Source organism: Aythya marila, assembly GCF_965140915.1.
Source record: "Aythya marila genome assembly, chromosome: 6".
Classification (NCBI taxonomy): domain Eukaryota; kingdom Metazoa; phylum Chordata; class Aves; order Anseriformes; family Anatidae; genus Aythya; species Aythya marila.
Genome location: NC_139047.1, coordinates 1941302 through 1961135, shown reverse-complemented (window position 1 = coordinate 1961135; position 19834 = coordinate 1941302). Strand labels below are relative to the sequence as shown.

Sequence of the window (19834 nt, the reverse complement as noted above, 5' to 3'; positions counted from 1 at the left end):
ATCAACATGAAAGAGACCATTTTTTCCAATTTTTATCTTAAAAAAGTATCGTACCAACCATATTGCAGAGTAAAACTGTCTTGTTTAGCTACTTAGAAAGATAATCAGCTTTCTAAAAAGTGAACAGAAGCAATCACGGCCAATAGCTGTAGTAATGTTCAATCTGATGACTCAGATATGGCAATACATATACATGTATTTTAATGTCATGTGCACTATCTTCTGTATTATGGAAAATCTTGTCCTGATGAATACAAATATATTGTATCCTATCAGTATCCAGTATAAACATCATTATTTTTCCAAGAAGGGTAACACACAAATATAATAATATTGACAATAAGTCAGATTAAATGTTTAACTGTCATCTATATAACATTTTTTATTCTGCAGAATCAAAAAAAAAAAAAAATACGGTCTTTGAGTGAACAACTTTTGCCTGTGATCTCCCCTGCAAACTCAGCAAATGCACTGAGACCCAGCAGTGATGAAAAACTAATTTTAATTAAAAACTGTTTGTGTTTGGCTATTGGCCATTTTAGTTAGCAATCCATAGAATTATCAGTTAGAGGTACTCTCTCATCAGCAGAAATTCTCATATTAGTGTAACTATTCTCTGTGTCAGCATGCAAGCAGAAATTGAAAAGCTGTGAACAGAAATTACCTTCTAATAGGATTGAGAGGTATCACTTACCTCCCAGTAGTATCTAAGCTGACTTAACCATTCAAAGTCACTCTCATCTTTGACTTTCTTGCTTACTAGAGATGCAAGAACATCCCTAGCATGAACATCAAGCACAACAAGTGCTTCTAATGTCACTCGATTCTGCTTAGACAGCTTTCCTCGCACCAAGGTGACAATGTCCTCAATCTGTCTATTATTCTGTTCCAGAAAATCCTCTAGTGCCTGGGAAAAAAAAAAAAAAAAACATAAATTAAAGTTAAGAGATTGCATGTCTAATCTGAAGCACAACTATTTTTTCTTATATTACTCTTATTTCTCCATATTAAAATGTTCCTTCATGCTATTATAATAGTACAATGCCTTTCATTCACTAGTATAGTTGAACTGGTTTTTTTGGCTTTGTTTCCTACTTTTACAGTACCATATGTAATACATCAACGATACATATTTGAAAACACAACAATATACATTTTTTTCTTCCTGGAACACACGAATAAGTCCTTTGCTTTTTATAAATTTCACATTAAGAAAATGAAACTGAAAAAAATATATTAAAAAAATCATTTAAAATTATAGTTTTAAATAAATTCTATAAATTTATATTTAAAATATTTATAAATTATATTTATATAATATGTTTATAAATTATAAAATTATATAAATTATATAAATTATAAAATTTTATACGTTTTGTATATGTATGTTTTTTTTAATATAAAAACAAATTTCATATTAAGAAAATGAAGAAAAAACCCACCTCTATGTTCTACAACAGTCAGAAAAAAATAACCTATCTATAATTCAAACAAGTTAACAAGATAATTTATTAAACAGGAAAGGCCCAATTAAGGATATCATTTGTACCAAGATAGTACTTAGAAGCTGTGAAGTGCCTTACTGAACTCATAAAAAGACATTGAAAAACACACTGGAGTTTGACAGTTAGAAATCCATATGTCTTATGCACTAAAGGGCAGACTCCTGTATCCACTGGAGGTCCACAGTGAGCTTGAATGTTCTAAATTTTTACAGAAAAGGTCCCAACACTATTTTGTTACTGCTCTTCTGCAGGAGCCAAAAATTAAATGCTGTGGTGAGATAGGACAGGTCACACAATGCCTTTATGAAAACGCATGCCAGAGGAATCTAGCTACTCCACTACAAGAGCAGCAGGAATAATAGAAGGGAGTATTATCTGTAAGAAACTGTCTACATATACTTTAATCCAGATAACTAACACTCAGTGATCTTTAAGGAGGCAGAAGCTTAGACTATGTGGAAATGGAGTTTGAGATGCTCTCAGCATTTACTAAACACTACTGTTTTTATCCATCTTAGTACTCTATTTGTTTTAATAAGAAACTTGAGTCTTTGATGTATCTGCAGCAGTTATCCGTTCAAAACATTTAACTAAAAAAAGTTTGAAAGGAGCATGCATGTGCATAGATATGTGAATAAATATTTAATCTTAATGAGTGACTTTAAATGATATTGGCATCTTGTCCCAGAAAACACTGAAGAACTTCTGCTAGAAAAAAAGATGTTTGTTGCCGTGTGCACAGAGTATATTACCTTTGATGTTAACAAGAATGAGGTAGGATGCTATTTTTTTTTAATTTTATTTTTTTTACCCAGGATAAAGCTGCAGATTCATGCAGAGTGCAGTATTTCTGTCCTCTCACATGGTCACTGATTGTCTGTCACATTTCTTATGCTTTAGTATAAAATAGAGGAATGATAAAGAGAAAGAATTGAAGGTTGTAAGACAGAGTGCTCCCTGTCATAGATTTCTGACATATTGTCAGGAGATGCAAATACCTTTCCACTCCTTCACTAAAGACACGCCCTTTTACCTTGCAGAAAAAAAGATTTTGGGGCTGGAGTCAGAGCAGTAGAATTCTCGCTGTCTCAGGATTTGAGTAAAAGCTATAGATATGACAAGTTTCCCTGAATGTCCTGGTACAGAAAAAGCTTAATACAGACAGCACATGAGGCTTTGTCTAGACTCAGAATGACAGCTCAAGGATAGAACATCTCATGTCTCAGAACGGCTACATCCAAAAGGAAATATTAATTTCAAAAGCTTCAAGAATCACTGTTTGGGCATATCTTTAAAGTAGCCATTCAAAAGATTAACCTCTTCATCCAAAGAGGTTATGACTAAAGGTCTAATTTATTATATTAATTTGACAAAATTTAAATTTAAAACATTCTTACCTTTTGGCCATTTCTAATAGACATCTCTACCTGCATTGTCCAGAAAGTTTGGGATACACAAAGAACTGTTTGTCCAGGCCACTCTCGTACCCAATGAATACGTGAAGTTTTTGGATAAGCTTCAACTGCATCCCCGATGACCTACATAGGAAAAAAGCACACTATAACCACATATAAAAACAGGTAATGTTCAGCTTTAGAACTAATTTAGGTTAGGTTGCAGTACTGAAAGTCAAATAAATCAGCCTCAAATTTGACTCTGTAAAACTGAAATCCTGCAAGCAAATCTCTTAACAAAGCTTAAAAAAAAAACAACAAAATGTCATAATATGAATTAAATGATCACACAAAGTTTCTGAGAACTAATTTCACAACATATTCTAATATGAATTATGCCATTGGCAACTTAAAATTTTCTAGCTCCATCTACAATGAAACTAGAAAACAAGTACTAATACAATTTAATTAGAACTAACACCAAACAGAAAGTTTGTTTTTTTTTTTTTTTAAATCTATTAAATCTACCAAAAACTCAAAGCTTTTAACTTTACAGTTCATATTATTTAATTTTATATCTAACTTCAAGTATATTTTCTGATAACAGAATGATGAATCTCATTCTAGAGCTGCTCAGGAATAATCCCAATGAAACCAAAATTTGAAAAATGTGGGTTTTTTTTTGTTTTGTTTTGTTTGTGTGTGTGTGTGTGTGTGTGGTTTCTTTCCTGCCATTAACAAAACCCCAGTAAGAATAAAGTTTTATTATCAGCAATAGCATCAATAAATTTACACGTCTCCTCAGAGAGTCAGTGTAAAACTACCTTGATGAAAATCTGTCATTTGTCTTGGTCTTCCAAGCCTTTTTTCTTTTAACAATCTATACACGTAATAGGATGAATAACACATGAGAGAAAAATGTATCTGTATTGACACTAAAACTAAGTAAATGTTATATGTTTCAGATTATTATTAAAGTTCTGTAGTCAAGGGTGAATACAGATACATGGTGCTTAACCATTTCTAATTTCTATAGCTCAGTTTGCCCATGTCTGATATGCATCAAATATGTACTGATATGTCATTGCTATAATTAATCTGTTGTACTGTAAAACGGTGTTAGGGAAAGTGCATGCGTTTAATTACCTCTCCTGACATTGAAAAAGACTGCAAAAAATGACAGAGCTAAATATATGATATGATGATGAGACACCATGAGGACTAGAACAATACAAACTCAACGTAGTTGAGTAATAGTTGATATGTAATCATGGTGATTTTCTACGCTCAGAAAATACTACGCTTAAATTCAACAGACTTATTTGCTTAACTTCAAGCATGTGTTTCCACAGAGTTTACCACTCATTCTCCTGTCACAATGAAAAAATATCATAGAATCATATAGGTTGGAAAAGACCCTTAAGATCATCAAGTTCAACCCTCCCTCTAACTGCCAAGTCTACCTCTAAACCATGCCTTTAAGTGCTACAGCCACATGTTTCTTAAATACCCCTAGGGATGGCAACTCCTCCACTGCCCTGGGTAGCCCATTCCAATGCCTAACCACCCTTTACATGAAGAAATTCTTTTTGATATCCAATCTAAACCTCCCCTGGCACAATTTCAGAACATTTCCTTGTGTCTTTCTGTCTTCAGCCAGCTACACTCCAATCATCTGACTGCTTTTGCTATGCTTTGGAGAACAAAAATAAAGTTAGGACTTCTTACCTTGTGGATAGAATTCAGCATAGTTGCCTCCAGTTCAACCAGCCATTTTTCAACTTGACCTCTGGCTTCAGATGTTGAGATTGTCTGCGTGAGTTCCACAGTCTCTCCTTCACTACTTTTAATGTGTGTAATATCTAGTACATCAGTAAACTCTACTCTTGCAATTCCTTCAAAACACTTTTTCAGGTGAGGTTGTACTCTAGAAAACAAAAGGAGTAGTATTAGACAGCTTCTGACATTTTTTTCCTTGCCAATCTTACGAAATAAGATATAACTTAAAAAAAAAAGTCTATCATAACATCTAACCAAGTACAAGCTTAATACCATGGCTGTCAGGAAAAAAAAATTAAAAAATGAATATAAGCCTCTGTATACACACATCATGAGTCACAAATGCATCTGTTGAATATTACAGTACCGGGTAGGATCTTTGGTCTCTGAAAGAATCTCAAGGAGTTCATCATTGGATAAGAAAAAGAATCTGGGAAAAAACAACCGTTTCTTCTCTAGGTATTCATTAAGTCCCTTGAGAATGACTTCCAGAAGTTCATTGCACTTTCTCAGTTTTCCCAACATGTTGTCTATTGTTACTACTGTCAGCACATGTTTGTCCTGGAAAAGAAATTATTCCAGATAAAATGTTAATGCCTTGTCAAGTAATTCACCACACAGCACTTCAGGAAACATCTTGAGCAGAAATATTTTTTATTTTAAACTCTGCTTTACTCAAACTATTGACAGGGTCACAATTTACTAACCTTCACTGTCTGGCTTGACTGGGAAAGTAGTTACGTTAAGTGTAACAAATTATACTTTAACTTTTTTTTTTTTTTTTTTTTTTACTATAGCACCTGAATAACACAAAGATATACCACTGGATAAACACTGAGTTTCATGTATTTATACACATGAAGATGACAAAATACAGATCTTTGCTAGTGCTTTTCAAATTAACCTCTCAATTGAAAAGATCGTAAATGCTTAGAAAAGCTACTGATTGAGTTGAAAGTTATCTAAATTAATACAAAAGCAAAAAGAGGTTTGTTTTTGTTTTTGTTTTTTTTTCAAAAGATGTAAAGATTGCCAGGCTAAGAAGCCTGAAAGACATGCACTTGTCTGAACATCAAGTTCTAGTAGATAATACACTTTATGACCGATTTATAGCCTAATCAGCAGTATATTTTTTAATCTTTCTTACCAAGTATGGGATTTTGGTAGCAAAATGAGAGAGACATTGCAAAGTAGAAAATTATGCAAATTTATGACCAGGGAAGTCTAACCAAGAAAATGCTTATACTTAGTTCTAGTGTGGGCTTGGGTTCATGTATGACTGAATTTATTCTAGTTTGGTTCTAGTTCAGGCCCATACTGGTATATCAGTATAGTATAATATATATATTATTATATAATTAATAATACTATGATTATATTATAATATAGCATCATATTTAAGGCCTGAAGGAGAGCTACCAGGGTGAGACACCCCAAATGGGGGTGGACTCCCTGCCCTGTTGCAGTCAAGCAGAGGGAGGGGACCTGGGAGTTGAGGAGGAATGGAGACGGGTCCCTGCTCGACCTTGCAAGCAATGCCCCCCCCCACCGGCCCCACCTTCCCAGGTGCCCTTACATAACAGATTTGAGGCCCTGGAGCTTGAGAGACCCGTGGGTGAGGTTGAGGTACAAAGTGTACCCAGGAGGATGCCTAGGGCGATGAAGTCGACTCCACGCCTCAAGACTGCCTCCACCAAGATAGATAGGGTCAGGGACTTTGCCAGAAAGCTTCCCAACCTGGTTTGCCCGTCTGATTATTATCCTCTTTTGATAGTCCAGGCTGGCAGTGATAATATTGAAGAGAGAAGCCTGAAGGCTATCAAACCGGACTTTAGGGGACTGGGGCGGTTAGTGGATGGAGTGGGAGTACAGATGGTGTTTTCGTCCATCCCTACAGTGGCAGGGAGAGGTACAGAGAGGACACGGAAAGCCCACCTGATAAACACGTGACTCAGAGGCTGGTGCCAACACAGAAATTTTGTTTTTTTTGACCATGGGGCGCTTTACTTGGCACCCGCTCTGATGGCTGCAGACAGGTCCCACCTATCTCTATGGGGAAAATGGAAAAAGAAGACTGGCCTGGCTCAACAGAGAGTTGTGGCTTGAGCTTAGGAAAAAAAAGGGGATTTATAACCTTTGGAAAAGAGGGCAGGCCACTCAGAAGGATTATAAGGATGTTGCAAGCCTGTACAGGGACAAAATTAGAAAGGCCAAAACTCATCTGGAGCTCAAACTGGCTACTGCCATTAAAGATAATAAAAAATGTTTTTATAAATACATCAACACAAAATGGAGGACTAAGGAGAATCTCCATCCCTTACTGGATGCAGGGGGAAACTTAGTTACAAGAGATGAGCCTCAGTCTTTAGCGGCAAGAGCAGTTGTTCTCTGGATACCTAGTACCCTGAGCTGGTACTCTGGATACCTAGTACCCTGAGCTGGTGACGGGAAGGGGATGGGGAGTAGAATGTGGCCCTCACTATCCACAAGGAAATGGCTGGCGACCTGCTACAGCACTTGGATGTACGCAAGTCAATGGCCGGATAGGATCCACCCAAGGACACTGAAAGAACTGGCAGAACAGCTGGCCAAGCCACTTTCCATCATTTATCAGCGCTCCTGGCTATCAAGGGAGGTCCCAGTCGACTGACAGCTAGCAAACGTGATGGCCACCTACGAGAAGGGCCGGAGGGTAGACCTGGGGAAATAGAGGCCCGTCAGTTTGACCTCAATGCCAGGGAAGCTCATGGAGCAGATTATCTTGAGTGTCATCACGTGGCACTCGCAGGGCAAGCACGCAATCAGGCCCAGTCAGCATGGGTTTATGAAAGGCTTGACGAACCTGATCTCCTTCTATGATAAAGTGACACGCAGGGTGGATGAGGGAAAGGCTGTGGATGTGGTCTACCTTGACTTCAGTAAGGCTTTTAACACCGTTCCCCACGGCATTCTCCTCAAGAAACTGGCTGCTCTTGGCTTGGACTGGCGTATGCTTTGTTGGGTTAGAAACTGGCTGGATAGCCGGGCCCAAAGAGTTGTGGTGAATGGAGTCAAATCCTGCTGGAGGCCGGTCACTAGTGGCATTCCCCAGGGTTCAGTACTGGGGCCAGTCCTCTTTACTATCTTCATCGATGAGGGAATCGAGTGCACCCTCAGTAAGTTTGCAGATGACACCAAGTTAGGTGTGTGTGTCGATCTGCTCGAGGGCAGGAAGGCTCTGCAGGAGGATCTGGATAGGCTGCACCGATGGGCTGAGGTCAGCTGCATGAAGTTCAACAAGGCCAAGTGCCGGGTCCTGCACCTGGGGCGCAATAACCCCAAGCAGAGCTACAGGCTGGGAGAGAAGTGGTTGGAAAGCTGACTGGCAGAGAAGGACCTGGGAGTATTGGTTGATAGGCGGCTGAATATGAGCCAGCAGTGTGCTCAGGTGGCCAAGAAGGCCAACGGCATCCTGGCTTGTATCAGAAACAGTGTGGCCAGCAGGGCTAGGGAAGTGATTGTCCCTCTGTACTCGGCTCTGGTGAGGCCGCACCTCGAGTACTGTGTTCAGTTTTAGGCCCCTCGCTACAAGAAGGAGATGGAGGTGCTCGAGAGAGTCCAGAGAAGGGCAATGAAGCTGATGAGGGGTCTGGAGAACAAGGCTTACGAGGAGCAGCTGAGGGAGCTGGGCTTGTTCAGCCTGGAGAAGAGGAGGCTCAGGGGCAATCTTATTGCTCTCTACAGATACCTTAAAGGAGGCTGTAGCGAGGTGGGGGTTGGTCTGTTCTCCCACGTGCCTAGTGACAGGATGAGAGGGAATGGGCTAAAGTTGCACCAGCGGAGTTTTAGATTGGATATTAGAAAGAACTTCTTTACTGAGAAGGTTGTTAGGGATTGGGATGGGCTGCCCAGGGAAGTGGTGGAGTCACCATCCCTGGAGGTCTTTAACAGATGTTTAGATGTAGAGCTTAGGGATATAGTTTAGTGGAGGACTGGTTAGTGTAAGGTCAGAGGTCAGACTAGGTTGGAAGAGACCTGCAAGATCACCTAGACAATTCTGTGATTCACTGACTTGCTAACTATGAATTGATTCTAACTTGCTCATGGTACAATACATGTTGTTCTACGAAGTACAGAGGAGTGATTAATCCCAATCCCCTGCTAAGAAAAAAACAAAACAAAAACACTGCTATATATATATATACATAACCAAACAATGAGAAACACCAGAGAGATGAGTAGTGACAATTTCAAACTAATCTATTTTTGAGGACTTGTAAGAATTCCTACAGTAGCAACACAGAACACAGCAGCAATGCATAAAATCAAAGATGTAGCAAGACTATTTCCACGAGGAAGTTTTGTCAGAGCCCATTACAAATACAGAATGCCTCACTGAAAAAAGTCCCTGATAGGGTTTGCAGAACAACACAGTATCACTGAGCAGAAACTTGGTGACTCATGTTGCAACGGACAGATGAGGAGAGACAAGCTATAATGTTGTGCAAAGCTCAAAAGGTATCCATGACAAATAAATCCCTCTTAGGGTGACAATGCAGATTTGGCCTAGTAACCTGACTGCTGTTCAGCTTCAGTTTGGAGAATTCAGAAATAAATTCCAAGTTTGGTTTCAGTTCAAAAACATTTTTAAATGATTTGCAATTTGCATTCAGCTTTGGTTCAACTCCTTGCTCATAATACACATATACTTCTAAATTAGTAAATAAACAAACAAACATAATTTTATGTTTATCTAATTAATCTTCATGGAGGTGTACCTTTGTAACACAATCAGTGTTCTTTTGTACATAAAATACATTTACCTTCTGTTACTTGCCTCTTGCAACATACTAAACCAGAACAAACTAAATAAGTACTTACTCTTTTCATCTATACATAGATAATTAAGCTGTCAGCACACAAATACAATTAGTCATTTGTTTTATAAAATACTTTGTAATTCATAAGCAGCACATAACTATATGTTGCCAACAGAAAGAGGTTTTGTTCCCTTTCTTAGAATGTTTATAATCAGCAAATCGTAAAAGCACAACTGATTGAGCTAATCAAAGCCATTTTACCAGTGTTATAAATGGATTCTTCCTGCTTGGTTATCATTTCCTATGAGAAAAAGATAAGTAGGGAGGAAATAAAAATAAAATATATATATATATATAAAAACATAGATTTCCAGTTTATGGTTCTGCTAAGACACAGAGGGAAAAAAAAATAATGTTGTAACTCTCATTCAATCTCATCAGTATCAGTTGTTGTACGAATTTGAGGAAAAACCTGTACGAGGAAAACAGTATAAATTAAGTGTATGAAAACAGTTTGGATAGCCTAAAAGACCATCGCTATCTCCAGTTTCTAAACAGGAGATAATTTTTAAGATATCACAGGTTGCAGCCTTGAAATTTTTTTCTTGGAATTTTTTTTCCTTTCTTCCTCAAAAAAATAGAAATGCTTCCATATTCTAGGGTAGGTTTGATGTTTTTGTTTTATTTTACTTTATGACAAATGAAAAATAAGTCACTAAATAATTTAGTCCTTATGAATATGTTTTACTTAAATTAGGTATTTAAAATGAATGAATAATATATGATTATTCAAATTGGTGATGAAAAGCTAAGCAAATAAAAGGAGCGTTCCTTTCACAGCAATTTTATAATACAATGGCATATAAATGTAAAAAAATCATGAACAGTCTCAAGTTACCATTATGCTTTAAGAAAGACCATTCATATTGACTGGAGAAGAGTTTTCTTTTAAGCTCTAAGGAAACATTGCATTTGTGGAAACAGAGTGCCATCTTCTGGAAAATAAGGCCAAGTTGCTTAGTGCAAATAAACTTAGATTGTTAGACTATTATTCTGGCATTTACGCTTTCCTGTACAAGCAAAAGCTGATTCTGTTTTCTGCCAGATATGATACATCACATTCAAAAAATAATTCAAATTTGATTAGAACTGAATATCTAAATTAGAAGATTTTCTTAAGATAGATCATTCATCAGATACAATGTTTAGAAATATAATAAATACAATTCTGAAATTCTTGCCCTTTTTTTATTTTTACTTGGTTCTTAACCCAGAGCAAATACTTCTGATTTCACAATAGCTTGATGGAATAAATTTCTGATTTTTCTTCTAAATCAGAAGAGGGAAAAGGAGAGAAAGACCATGAGGGATGGGGTTGGGGAGAGAAAGAGTGCACGTGAGTAACAGAAGAGAAGGTGAGGGAGAGGAAGGCAGAGAAGGGGAAAAGAGAGAGAGAGACAAGAGGGTGGAGGAGAGAGACGCAAGGGCAAAAGGGAGAAAGACAGGCAGGGAGAGAGAGAACACGAAGAAGATCAGAGAGAAGAGAGAGAAAAAGGCAGGGAGGAAGGATACAAAAGGCATACAGACTGAAAAATAACACTAAGTGATAGAGGAGAATTGCCAGGAAATAAAACAAATGGTTCCTTTATATATTACATTATGAATTCTTACACCAAAAACACATCTGCAATCTGAAAACACTTAAGACCAAAATCTTTTTGAGTGACTGCTTCAGCATTTCTCCTAATAATATAAAGGATCTCTGAAGGTTCTGCAAAAGTGTGAGAGTTAAAAATGTAATTTTTCAGTTTTTCCTTCAAACAATAAACTTATGCCCTGCCCTGGGCCTCAAACCAGCAGAACTCAGAGATCTTTTCAAGTTTGTTGAACTGTTTAGTAAGCCCAGTTAAAAATAAAAATGCACCATCCTAATAGAAATGTCCATATTCAGGAGCTTAGATTGTATGTAGAATCACAGAATCACAGAATTTCTAGGTTGGAAGAGACCTCAAGATCATCGAGTCCAACCTCTGACCTAACGCTAGCAGTCCCCACTAAACCATATCCCTAAGCTCTACATCTAAACGTCTTTTGAAGACTTCCAGAGATGGTGACTCCACCACTTCCCTGGGCAGCCTGTTCCAGTGCCTCACAACCCTTTCAGTAAAGAAGTTCTTCCTAACATCTAACCTAAAACTCCCCTGGCTCAACTTAAGCCCATTCCCCCTCGTCCTGTCACCAGGCATGTGGGAGAACAGGCCAACCCCCACCTCGCTACAGCCTCCCTTGAGGTACCTAAAAAGAGCGATAAGGTCACCCCTGAGCCTCCTCTTCTCCAGGCTGAACAAGCCCAGCTCCCTCAGCTGCTCCTCGTAGGACTTGTTCTCCAGGCCCCTCACCAGCTTCGTCGCCCTTCTCTGCACCCGCTCAAGCACCTCCATGTCCTTCTTGTAGCAAGGGGCCCAAAACTGAACACAGTACTCGAGGTGCGGCCTCACCAGAGCTGAGTAGAGGGGGACGATCACCTCCCTAGCCCTGCTGGTCACACTGTTCCTGATACAAGCCAGGATGCCGTTGGCCTTCTTGGCCACCTGAGCACACTGCTGGCTCATATTCAGCCGACTGTCCACCATCACTCCCAGGTCCTTCTCTGCCTGGCAGCTCTCCAACCATTCCTCTCCCAGCCTGTAGCTCTGCTTGGGGTTATTGCGCCCCAGGTGCAGGACCCGGCAATTGGCCTTGTTGAACTTCATACGCTTGGCCTCAGCCCATCGGTGCAGCCTATCCAGATCCTCCTGCAGAGCTTTCCTACCCTCAAGCAGATCGACACACACACCTAACTTGGTGTCATCTGCAAACTTACTGAGGGTGCACTCAATGCCCTCATCCAGATCATCGATGAAGATATTAAAGAGGACCGGCCCCAGCACCGAGCCCTGGGGAACGCCACTAGTGACCGGCCTCCAGCTGGACTTGGCTCCATTCACCACGACTCTTTGGGCCCGGCTATCCAGCCAGTTTCTAACCCAATGAAGCGTGCGCCAGTCCAAGCCAAGAGCAGCCAGTTTCTTGAGGAGAATGCTGTGGGAGACGGTGTCAAAAGCCTTACTGAAGTCAAGGTAGACCACATCCACAGCCTTTCCCTCATCCACCCTGCGCGTCACTTTGTCATAGAAGGAGATCAGGTTCGTCAAGCAGGATCTGCCTCTTCCAGTTCTTGCCTCTTTCCTTCCTAGTACCACCTCTTTGCTAGATGCTATTGCCCTCTTAGCAAAGTCAGCAGAAGAAATCATACAAGTATTCTTCATCCAGCTAGCCTGGCAAATGCAGCCAATCTAACCTGGCCCTAGGCTAGGTTTCTAACAAAGAGCATTCATGCAATCTCAATTGATCCTAGTAAACATGATAACTTCCAGAAAGGATCAAATAACACACAGATTGGCAAGATCAGAATATTTTGAATTGGCAGACAAGTGTAGTGATTATGTCCAACAACTGCCTTATGTATTCATTCTTAACAGATCATACTAGCATTTTTGAAGGAAGTTGAACATTGTTGGTTTAAAGTTACAGAGATGTCTCTACCATTCTATATGCAAACAACATTGTTTCAAAAGAACAGCTAGTGTAAAATTTAATTGATTCATCAGTGAAGATCATGTCACTTGACCTACAGTGCCACGACCACCTTTGCTATGTTACTGTGTTTTGTATGTGCTTAATTTTAGTCCCTAGTATGGAACATGGCTTGAGAGATGAGGCTGGAAGAGATGAAATTCTTCAGCTTGCTTAAAAGGAAGTTAAAGTAGAATTTAACTGTAACCAGCAACTACCTGAACCACAATCAAAAATAAATAAATAAATAAATAAATGAAATATACAAATAAAGAACAGATCCAATTTCTTTTCACTGACAGTTAGGCAACAAGAGACACCAAGTACAAATGTTTCCTTGGGACATTGAGCTTGCATATTGAGAAAAAATTATTTTCTAGGAAGGTAGCACATTGCTAAAATTTCTGGAGATAACCTCCAAGGAACCCCTGTCCTTGGAGGTTCTCAAAACTTGGCTAAATAAAGCTGTGGCTGACCTGATCTAGTGTTAGCAAAAGTTCTGCCTTAAACAAAAAGTTAGACTAGCTGAACTCCAGTGGTCTCTCCCAATTAATGTTTCTATAATTCTGTGTGAAACAGTTCTACAAAATAATTTTAAAAGGAATCTAAGAAAGGGGGCTAAAACAGAAAAGATTATTGTGCTATCAGAAGCAATTTTCTAGTATACAGTACTAATTCACTCTGTATCTTTAAGACAATGGCACTTACCTGAAAAGTTGATTTCATTAAGTCTTTCCATGTTTTAAACACAGTAGTGAATTGCCTACTTTCCTCAGGCATCTGAGCCATGATGTCTGGAGAACTGAAAATTGGCTCCAAATAAAGCCAAGTAGCTTGAACCTTCAGCCATTCGTCCAGGATCTCCTGTACCAACAGCAGCTTTCCTTCCCATTCCCTGTAAAACAGTATTAGTTCAAATGCATGAATTGATGCTTCCAGTGTAACATTTCTCTCACACTGCTAAGACTTTTTTGGCAAGTTGTATATTCAGGAGCAAGTGTAACAGGCAGAAAGTTTTAAGATTTCAATGGAATACTGCATATTCATCTAGCCTGTTACGTAGATTTCCTGCATAACAACATCCACACTCATTACTGGAACTGGATCGCCTGTTTTTGTTTGAACTACCTTTTTTAAAGGTTGACTGTAGGATTACACAAACTAGGTTATTCTAAAAAAAAAAGACCAACAGTATCAGTGAATAAACATAGTGCGTGCTTCAGTGTGTAGTAATATCTGGACAAATTTACTTCAATTCATCGACATTAAGTATGCGATCTGGTTGTTGGCATATGCCAATCACCAGATTACTATGTCTAAATGTTTGCTAGGTTAGACGGGCTGAAATGGCAGAAGAAAGCCATGAAAGTAACGTGAACTATTAAATCAAAAATAAGTAGATATTATCCTAAGAAGACATTTGTTTTTAATTAAAGATTTCAAGTAACAGATAGTCCAAGTGTTAATTTGAGCCACTTAAACCATTACATTTTATTTCTAACTTCAACTTCCAAATGTGAATGTTAAATAAACCTGTTGATAGATCAGATACTCAACATTAAAATTTGAGTATCTATTCAATCTTCAGTCCTTTAGTCTATCATTTTTCTGAGTCTCCTCAGTTCTTCTGAGTTCTTCATCATTAAAAATCATTAACACCATCCTTTCACTATCTCAACAGCATCACAGATGTGTTATCATTTCCCTAATGTCGCTGGTATTCCTAACTCACATACACAATCAATTTGAAAATAAATAAGTAAATAAATACATTGTCCTATAACAGGTACGTATATTTTTCCTTCCTGTATAGAAACTATGCATCATTTTGCAACTCTCATTCCACTCGAAAGTGCAGATAGAAATATTATTAAAAGTGAATACTGTTAACATATATAGTGTATAAAAGAACTATGAGAATGATTTTCTCAACACAACCCTTATACATGGGCTGCACTGAATTCTGTAAAATGAAACCCATGAAAACATGCTTAACTTCTTCATTCACTCATTTACCCACCACAGATTCTAACCAACAGACAGCTTTTCTTACATATACCTTCTTCTTTACCCAGTCCCTCTTTCATCTTCTATTTATTGGCATTAATACATCATTTCTGATTATCTCTTTTCTACCAAAAGGCAGAGAAAAATTCAGCTTTCAAAGAGGAAAATTAGCCAGGTTAATTTGTTTACACCTAAGATAAACAAAAATGAAGACAAGGAATTTGGGAACCTCTCTGGCAGGAAACCAGAATTCTACATGCTTTGTAGGGCTATATAGAAAGCAACCATTGGGTAACCACCTAGATCTCAAAGACTAAAGTACTTTTAAGACTTAGTACTTAAGTACTTACTAAGAGCCTTGACAAATGCTGTCAGTTGATAAAGCAAACAAAAACCCTCAAGTGAAACTACTGTGGTGTAGTTATTCTTTTGCTAAATATAATAATAGATAAAAACTACTATTTTACATTAATAAAGAAGGAACATTTATACTATAGTGCAGTAGTAGTTAGAGAATTAATACTCACTGGAATGTACAAATATGTACATTTAAGTATGTGTTCATATTTATTGAATATGTGCTGAAATCTGAAATAGCTTTTTTGCATGCTAATGGAGTTTGAAGGTGCTTATACAGCTAGATAATTATAGCCAAACTTTCTATGAAATATTTTTATTTTTCCACAATTTGACTATGTCTGGGGAATTTAAGAAGCAAGTAAAGGATTTACTGAGGAGAGACAAACTCGAATTAAAACCTGTGCTAAACAATGAAAGTATAAATTTTTTAACATGTAAAGATGTTTTGGACTGTATTTTTCTGCATTAGAATAAATAATATCTTTTACTGCTTTCCTGGATTTGTCTTTTTTCTGCCTCTCCCTTACAAAAAGGCTAACATTTTTAATTAGCATTTGTAATGAACAGATAAAAGATTTTGTAGCTTTAAAAACTATGTATAAAGGCACGTACAAAGGTTAATCTATATTTTCTTAGTTCACAGTCTTTCATTCTATAACTCAAATATATATTGTGAGGTTAAACAAAGGTAATAATATATATCTGGAACCTTCATTACCAGAGCATGTTAGCTGTTTTGCAGCTTCTCCAATACATTATCACTTTTCCATATAATTGAAAATAAAAATGTTCTTTAAAAGGCAATTAATGTTTTTTTCTGACATGTACAAAATACTTAGTCCTGTAAAATGAGAATAATTTACTGCTTAAGTAGGAGCGACAAAAACATTTGAAGACCCAATGCTTTAGATTAACCAGAAAATATCATTTCTTATTTAGTAAAATCACTTGGTGACTCTCTATTGGAGAGAAAAAATATTACCTTATTCTTTTTTCACAATGCTTAATGAATGGAGAACCTCTCATGGTCTGAGTTTTGACAATGTGATCATCCAATAACATCTGAATATCATCTACAGATGACAAAATATGGGTTCCTGTTTCTCTGTAGGCAAGAAAAGTGAACTCCATTTGATCCCATTCAGAAATCATTTTTGTTAAAGCTTTCTCAAGTGAATATTCTTTGCTGGCTGTTTCACTGACGGTCTCAAACTTTTCTAGGAATGGTTCAAGGTGTAAATTAATGTATGACAACAGATTTGAGTCTTCAGAAGGAGACAGAGGTAAACCAGCAATTTTTGACATCTCTTCCCAGTGCCTTTCTTGCAAACCAGGATTGCAAATCACCTGGATTAGAGGAATATGGCTTTTGAATTCCTCTACTTTTGATTTAACCTGTTGGGTTATTGCAAGTGCATTTGGAGAATTGTGGAAACCTTTTTCTAGTTTATACAGTCCATGCCAGTAGTTTCCTACATCTACCTCTACGTTGTCTGGATTCACTTCTGTAAATGATCCCTCTATCCAGTTTTTGTGTTTTCTGTTGAATTCAACAGTCATATCATAAAGACGAAGATATGGAACAAGAGCATTCCGTATTGTTTTATGCTGAGGGTACTGCGATACTGGCCATCCAAAGGCATCTTCTTCCGCATTGAACTGTTCAATCTGTTGGGAGATAATTGAGGTGTGAAATATAAGCCAAGCTATCTGTGATCTCAAGTCCTTACCACAGGGATTAGAGAGGTTTTCTAGTGCCATCAACAAGCACCAGACTGAGTTTCAAGTTACTAAAACAGTCCATTATTTAACTGCTGCTATTGACTGCAGTTAAAGCAATCTTTAACACTGACAGCTCAACATTCATGTTAGTCAATAGAGGAGTACAGCTAGAAGTTTAAAATAGTATCTGGCATTCCTCTAAAATTTGCATTAGCATGGATTAAGTAACAGAGAAGAAGAAACAATAAGCATAAGGAATTGTACTTCGCAGAACATAAAATTAGAATTTCTGTATAAATCTACATGAACTTAATCTACTCTTTCACTATGTGAAACACTACTGCATTAACTCAAGATCACAAAGCAACAATTTATTTTGCTCAGTAAATTTGCTGTTTAAATCACAAATCATGCAAAAATATTTCATAACTGAATTAGGAATTACTGCATTACTAAGCTGTTTGCTCTGATAACACAAATATACAATTTATACTATTAGACTAGTTCAGACTATAATCTGTACCTTATTAGCAGCAAGATCCAACTTTGTATTTAATGCTTGAGCTTTCTTCAAATATTTGTTGACTTCTTGAACATCTCCAAACGTGTTAAATTCTTCAACCTGCTTAGAGTAGCTTTTCAGTTCCTCAACAAATTGTTCACGGCGTATCTAAACATCAAAGTTATTATGAAGAAAATCACAATAAATTTAACCTTCTGTAAAAAGGAGGAATAACAATTCTGATTTGCTATATATCATATACAGCCAGCATACTAATAATAGAAAGATAAATTCAGATCCCTAGTATATCAGAAATTAAAATACAATAATAGGATTAGATTAATCAAATAACAAATGAAGCTAAACATTTTCACAAGACAGAGATATGTCTCTTGTCTCAAAGCCACACAGTTCAAGGAGAGCTTTTTCCTCATACATACCACTTCACAACATGCATTTCACACCAATTATCAACAGTAGTTAGTGTCTGAAACCAAGCATCAAACCATACAAAACAATAACATGTTCCAAGAAAACGTAATCTATGCTGCACATTTGTTTGTAATACAAGAACAATTAGCAGCTCCTTCTTTGAATGTATTGCATAAACATAGAAACGTACTATCTTAAAATATGTATGACCTAAGACAAAAATGACCATGAAACTAAGGAGCACAAGGAAGCCAAAGCAGATAGCTATCCAGGCAGTAACCCTGACACATCAGCAACCTAATAATTAGCAATCCATTTAGAGACACCCCAGAACTTAGATACTGTAACAAACTGTAATGTAAAAGCCTAGTAAATCTAGTGAAAAATAGCAACAGAGATAAAATACATGTGAAATGTAACAAAAACAAACAAACAAACAAAAAAAAAACAACAACGAAGAACACAACAAAACAAACAACAAAATAGAAATAAGATGCATTTATGTTATAAAACTAATATATGTTACATTATCCTAACAGCAAAATCACACTTAAGTTATTATTATTATTATTATTTAGGGACCTATAACAAATTTCAGACACTGCTATTGACTCCAAAGAGACTGCTCATGCACATAAGCCAAGCCACATCTATGTCTTTTAATGGAGCTGAGTTTTACTGTTTCACATACAGACAGCTTTCATCAACATTGGTAGAAACTCAGTAACCAAAGAGCTTTCAGAATCCAAAATATGAGATGTGACTTGTATTGTACAATTCATGGATATGTTAAAAGTGAGCAGGTGGAAAACAGACAAAAAATAGTTAATATCAAGAATAATACAAAATCTTTACTGCAAACTTTTTAGAATATATGGGAAAATAAAGGAGATGATTCCATCCAATATCATTTAATGTCCTATATGTCATTAAAAATAAAGTCTTTTTAAAATGTCATTACAAACCTTAAGACCATCTTGAAATTGTTCTGTCTTTTCTTCAATTATTTTTCTGTGCTCCTCAAAGATATCTGGCATTCGTGCATTCCACTGAAAAACATTCTTGTTCAGTCGTATGTCTGCTAGTGAAAAGTTGACATGTTCTATCAGGAAATCAACATAATTTACAGCATTCATTAATTTCTGCTGCAATTCAATCATGTCTTGTGTTTCTATTTTCTGTATACAGGCCTGGAAACAGAAATTAAAAGGAAAGATATTTTACATAATTTAATCCCAAAAGAATTGCTAAATAAATAACATTTAACTTTAAAAGCTAATTTTTTACTTTTTTATTATTTTATGTAATAAAATTGGAAAAACATGATCTGAAAACTGTTTTCTTTGGAGCAACGTGGTACTAGCTACTTTTACAGTACATAACTTGTTATACATAATTTGTTAAGACAGTTGCCTTATTAGATATTTTACTGAATAAAACTTAAGAGAATTGCTGATACTATATGCATGAATCTTTGGACTAACGGAAACCAATCCAGACAGGCTATTGTAAGTGTCACAAATTTGGATAAGAAGGCAGGACATACTTCAGAAAGGGAAGCATGGGATGGCCCAGTTAAGATTAGGTTTTCCCTAGAAGAATATAAAGAATATAGACAACTACTGTATTGTTCATTGTGATTAAAATAAAACTTAACGCTGTTCTTTCAAATCTCAACAGTTGACAGCATAGCAGGCTGATATATGTAGCATTCTGTAT

The 19834-nt window shown here is 36.9% G+C and overlaps 1 protein-coding gene across 1 annotated transcript in view; it reads right to left on the bottom strand.

Moving 5' to 3' along the window:
• DNAH7 (dynein axonemal heavy chain 7) overlaps nucleotides 1-19834 on the bottom strand; it is a gene marked incomplete at its 5' end in the record, with an annotated part of 109270 nt that overhangs the window by 69326 nt on the left and 20110 nt on the right. Inside the window, 8 exons of the mRNA XM_082763209.1 lie at nucleotides 695-907; nucleotides 2903-3043; nucleotides 4628-4826; nucleotides 5046-5239; nucleotides 13801-13987; nucleotides 16442-17127; nucleotides 17705-17851; nucleotides 19081-19305. Of these exons, the coding sequence (XP_082619335.1) occupies nucleotides 695-907; nucleotides 2903-3043; nucleotides 4628-4826; nucleotides 5046-5239; nucleotides 13801-13987; nucleotides 16442-17127; nucleotides 17705-17851; nucleotides 19081-19305 (1992 nt within the window). The remainder of the gene's footprint in view (nucleotides 1-694; nucleotides 908-2902; nucleotides 3044-4627; nucleotides 4827-5045; nucleotides 5240-13800; nucleotides 13988-16441; nucleotides 17128-17704; nucleotides 17852-19080; nucleotides 19306-19834) is intronic.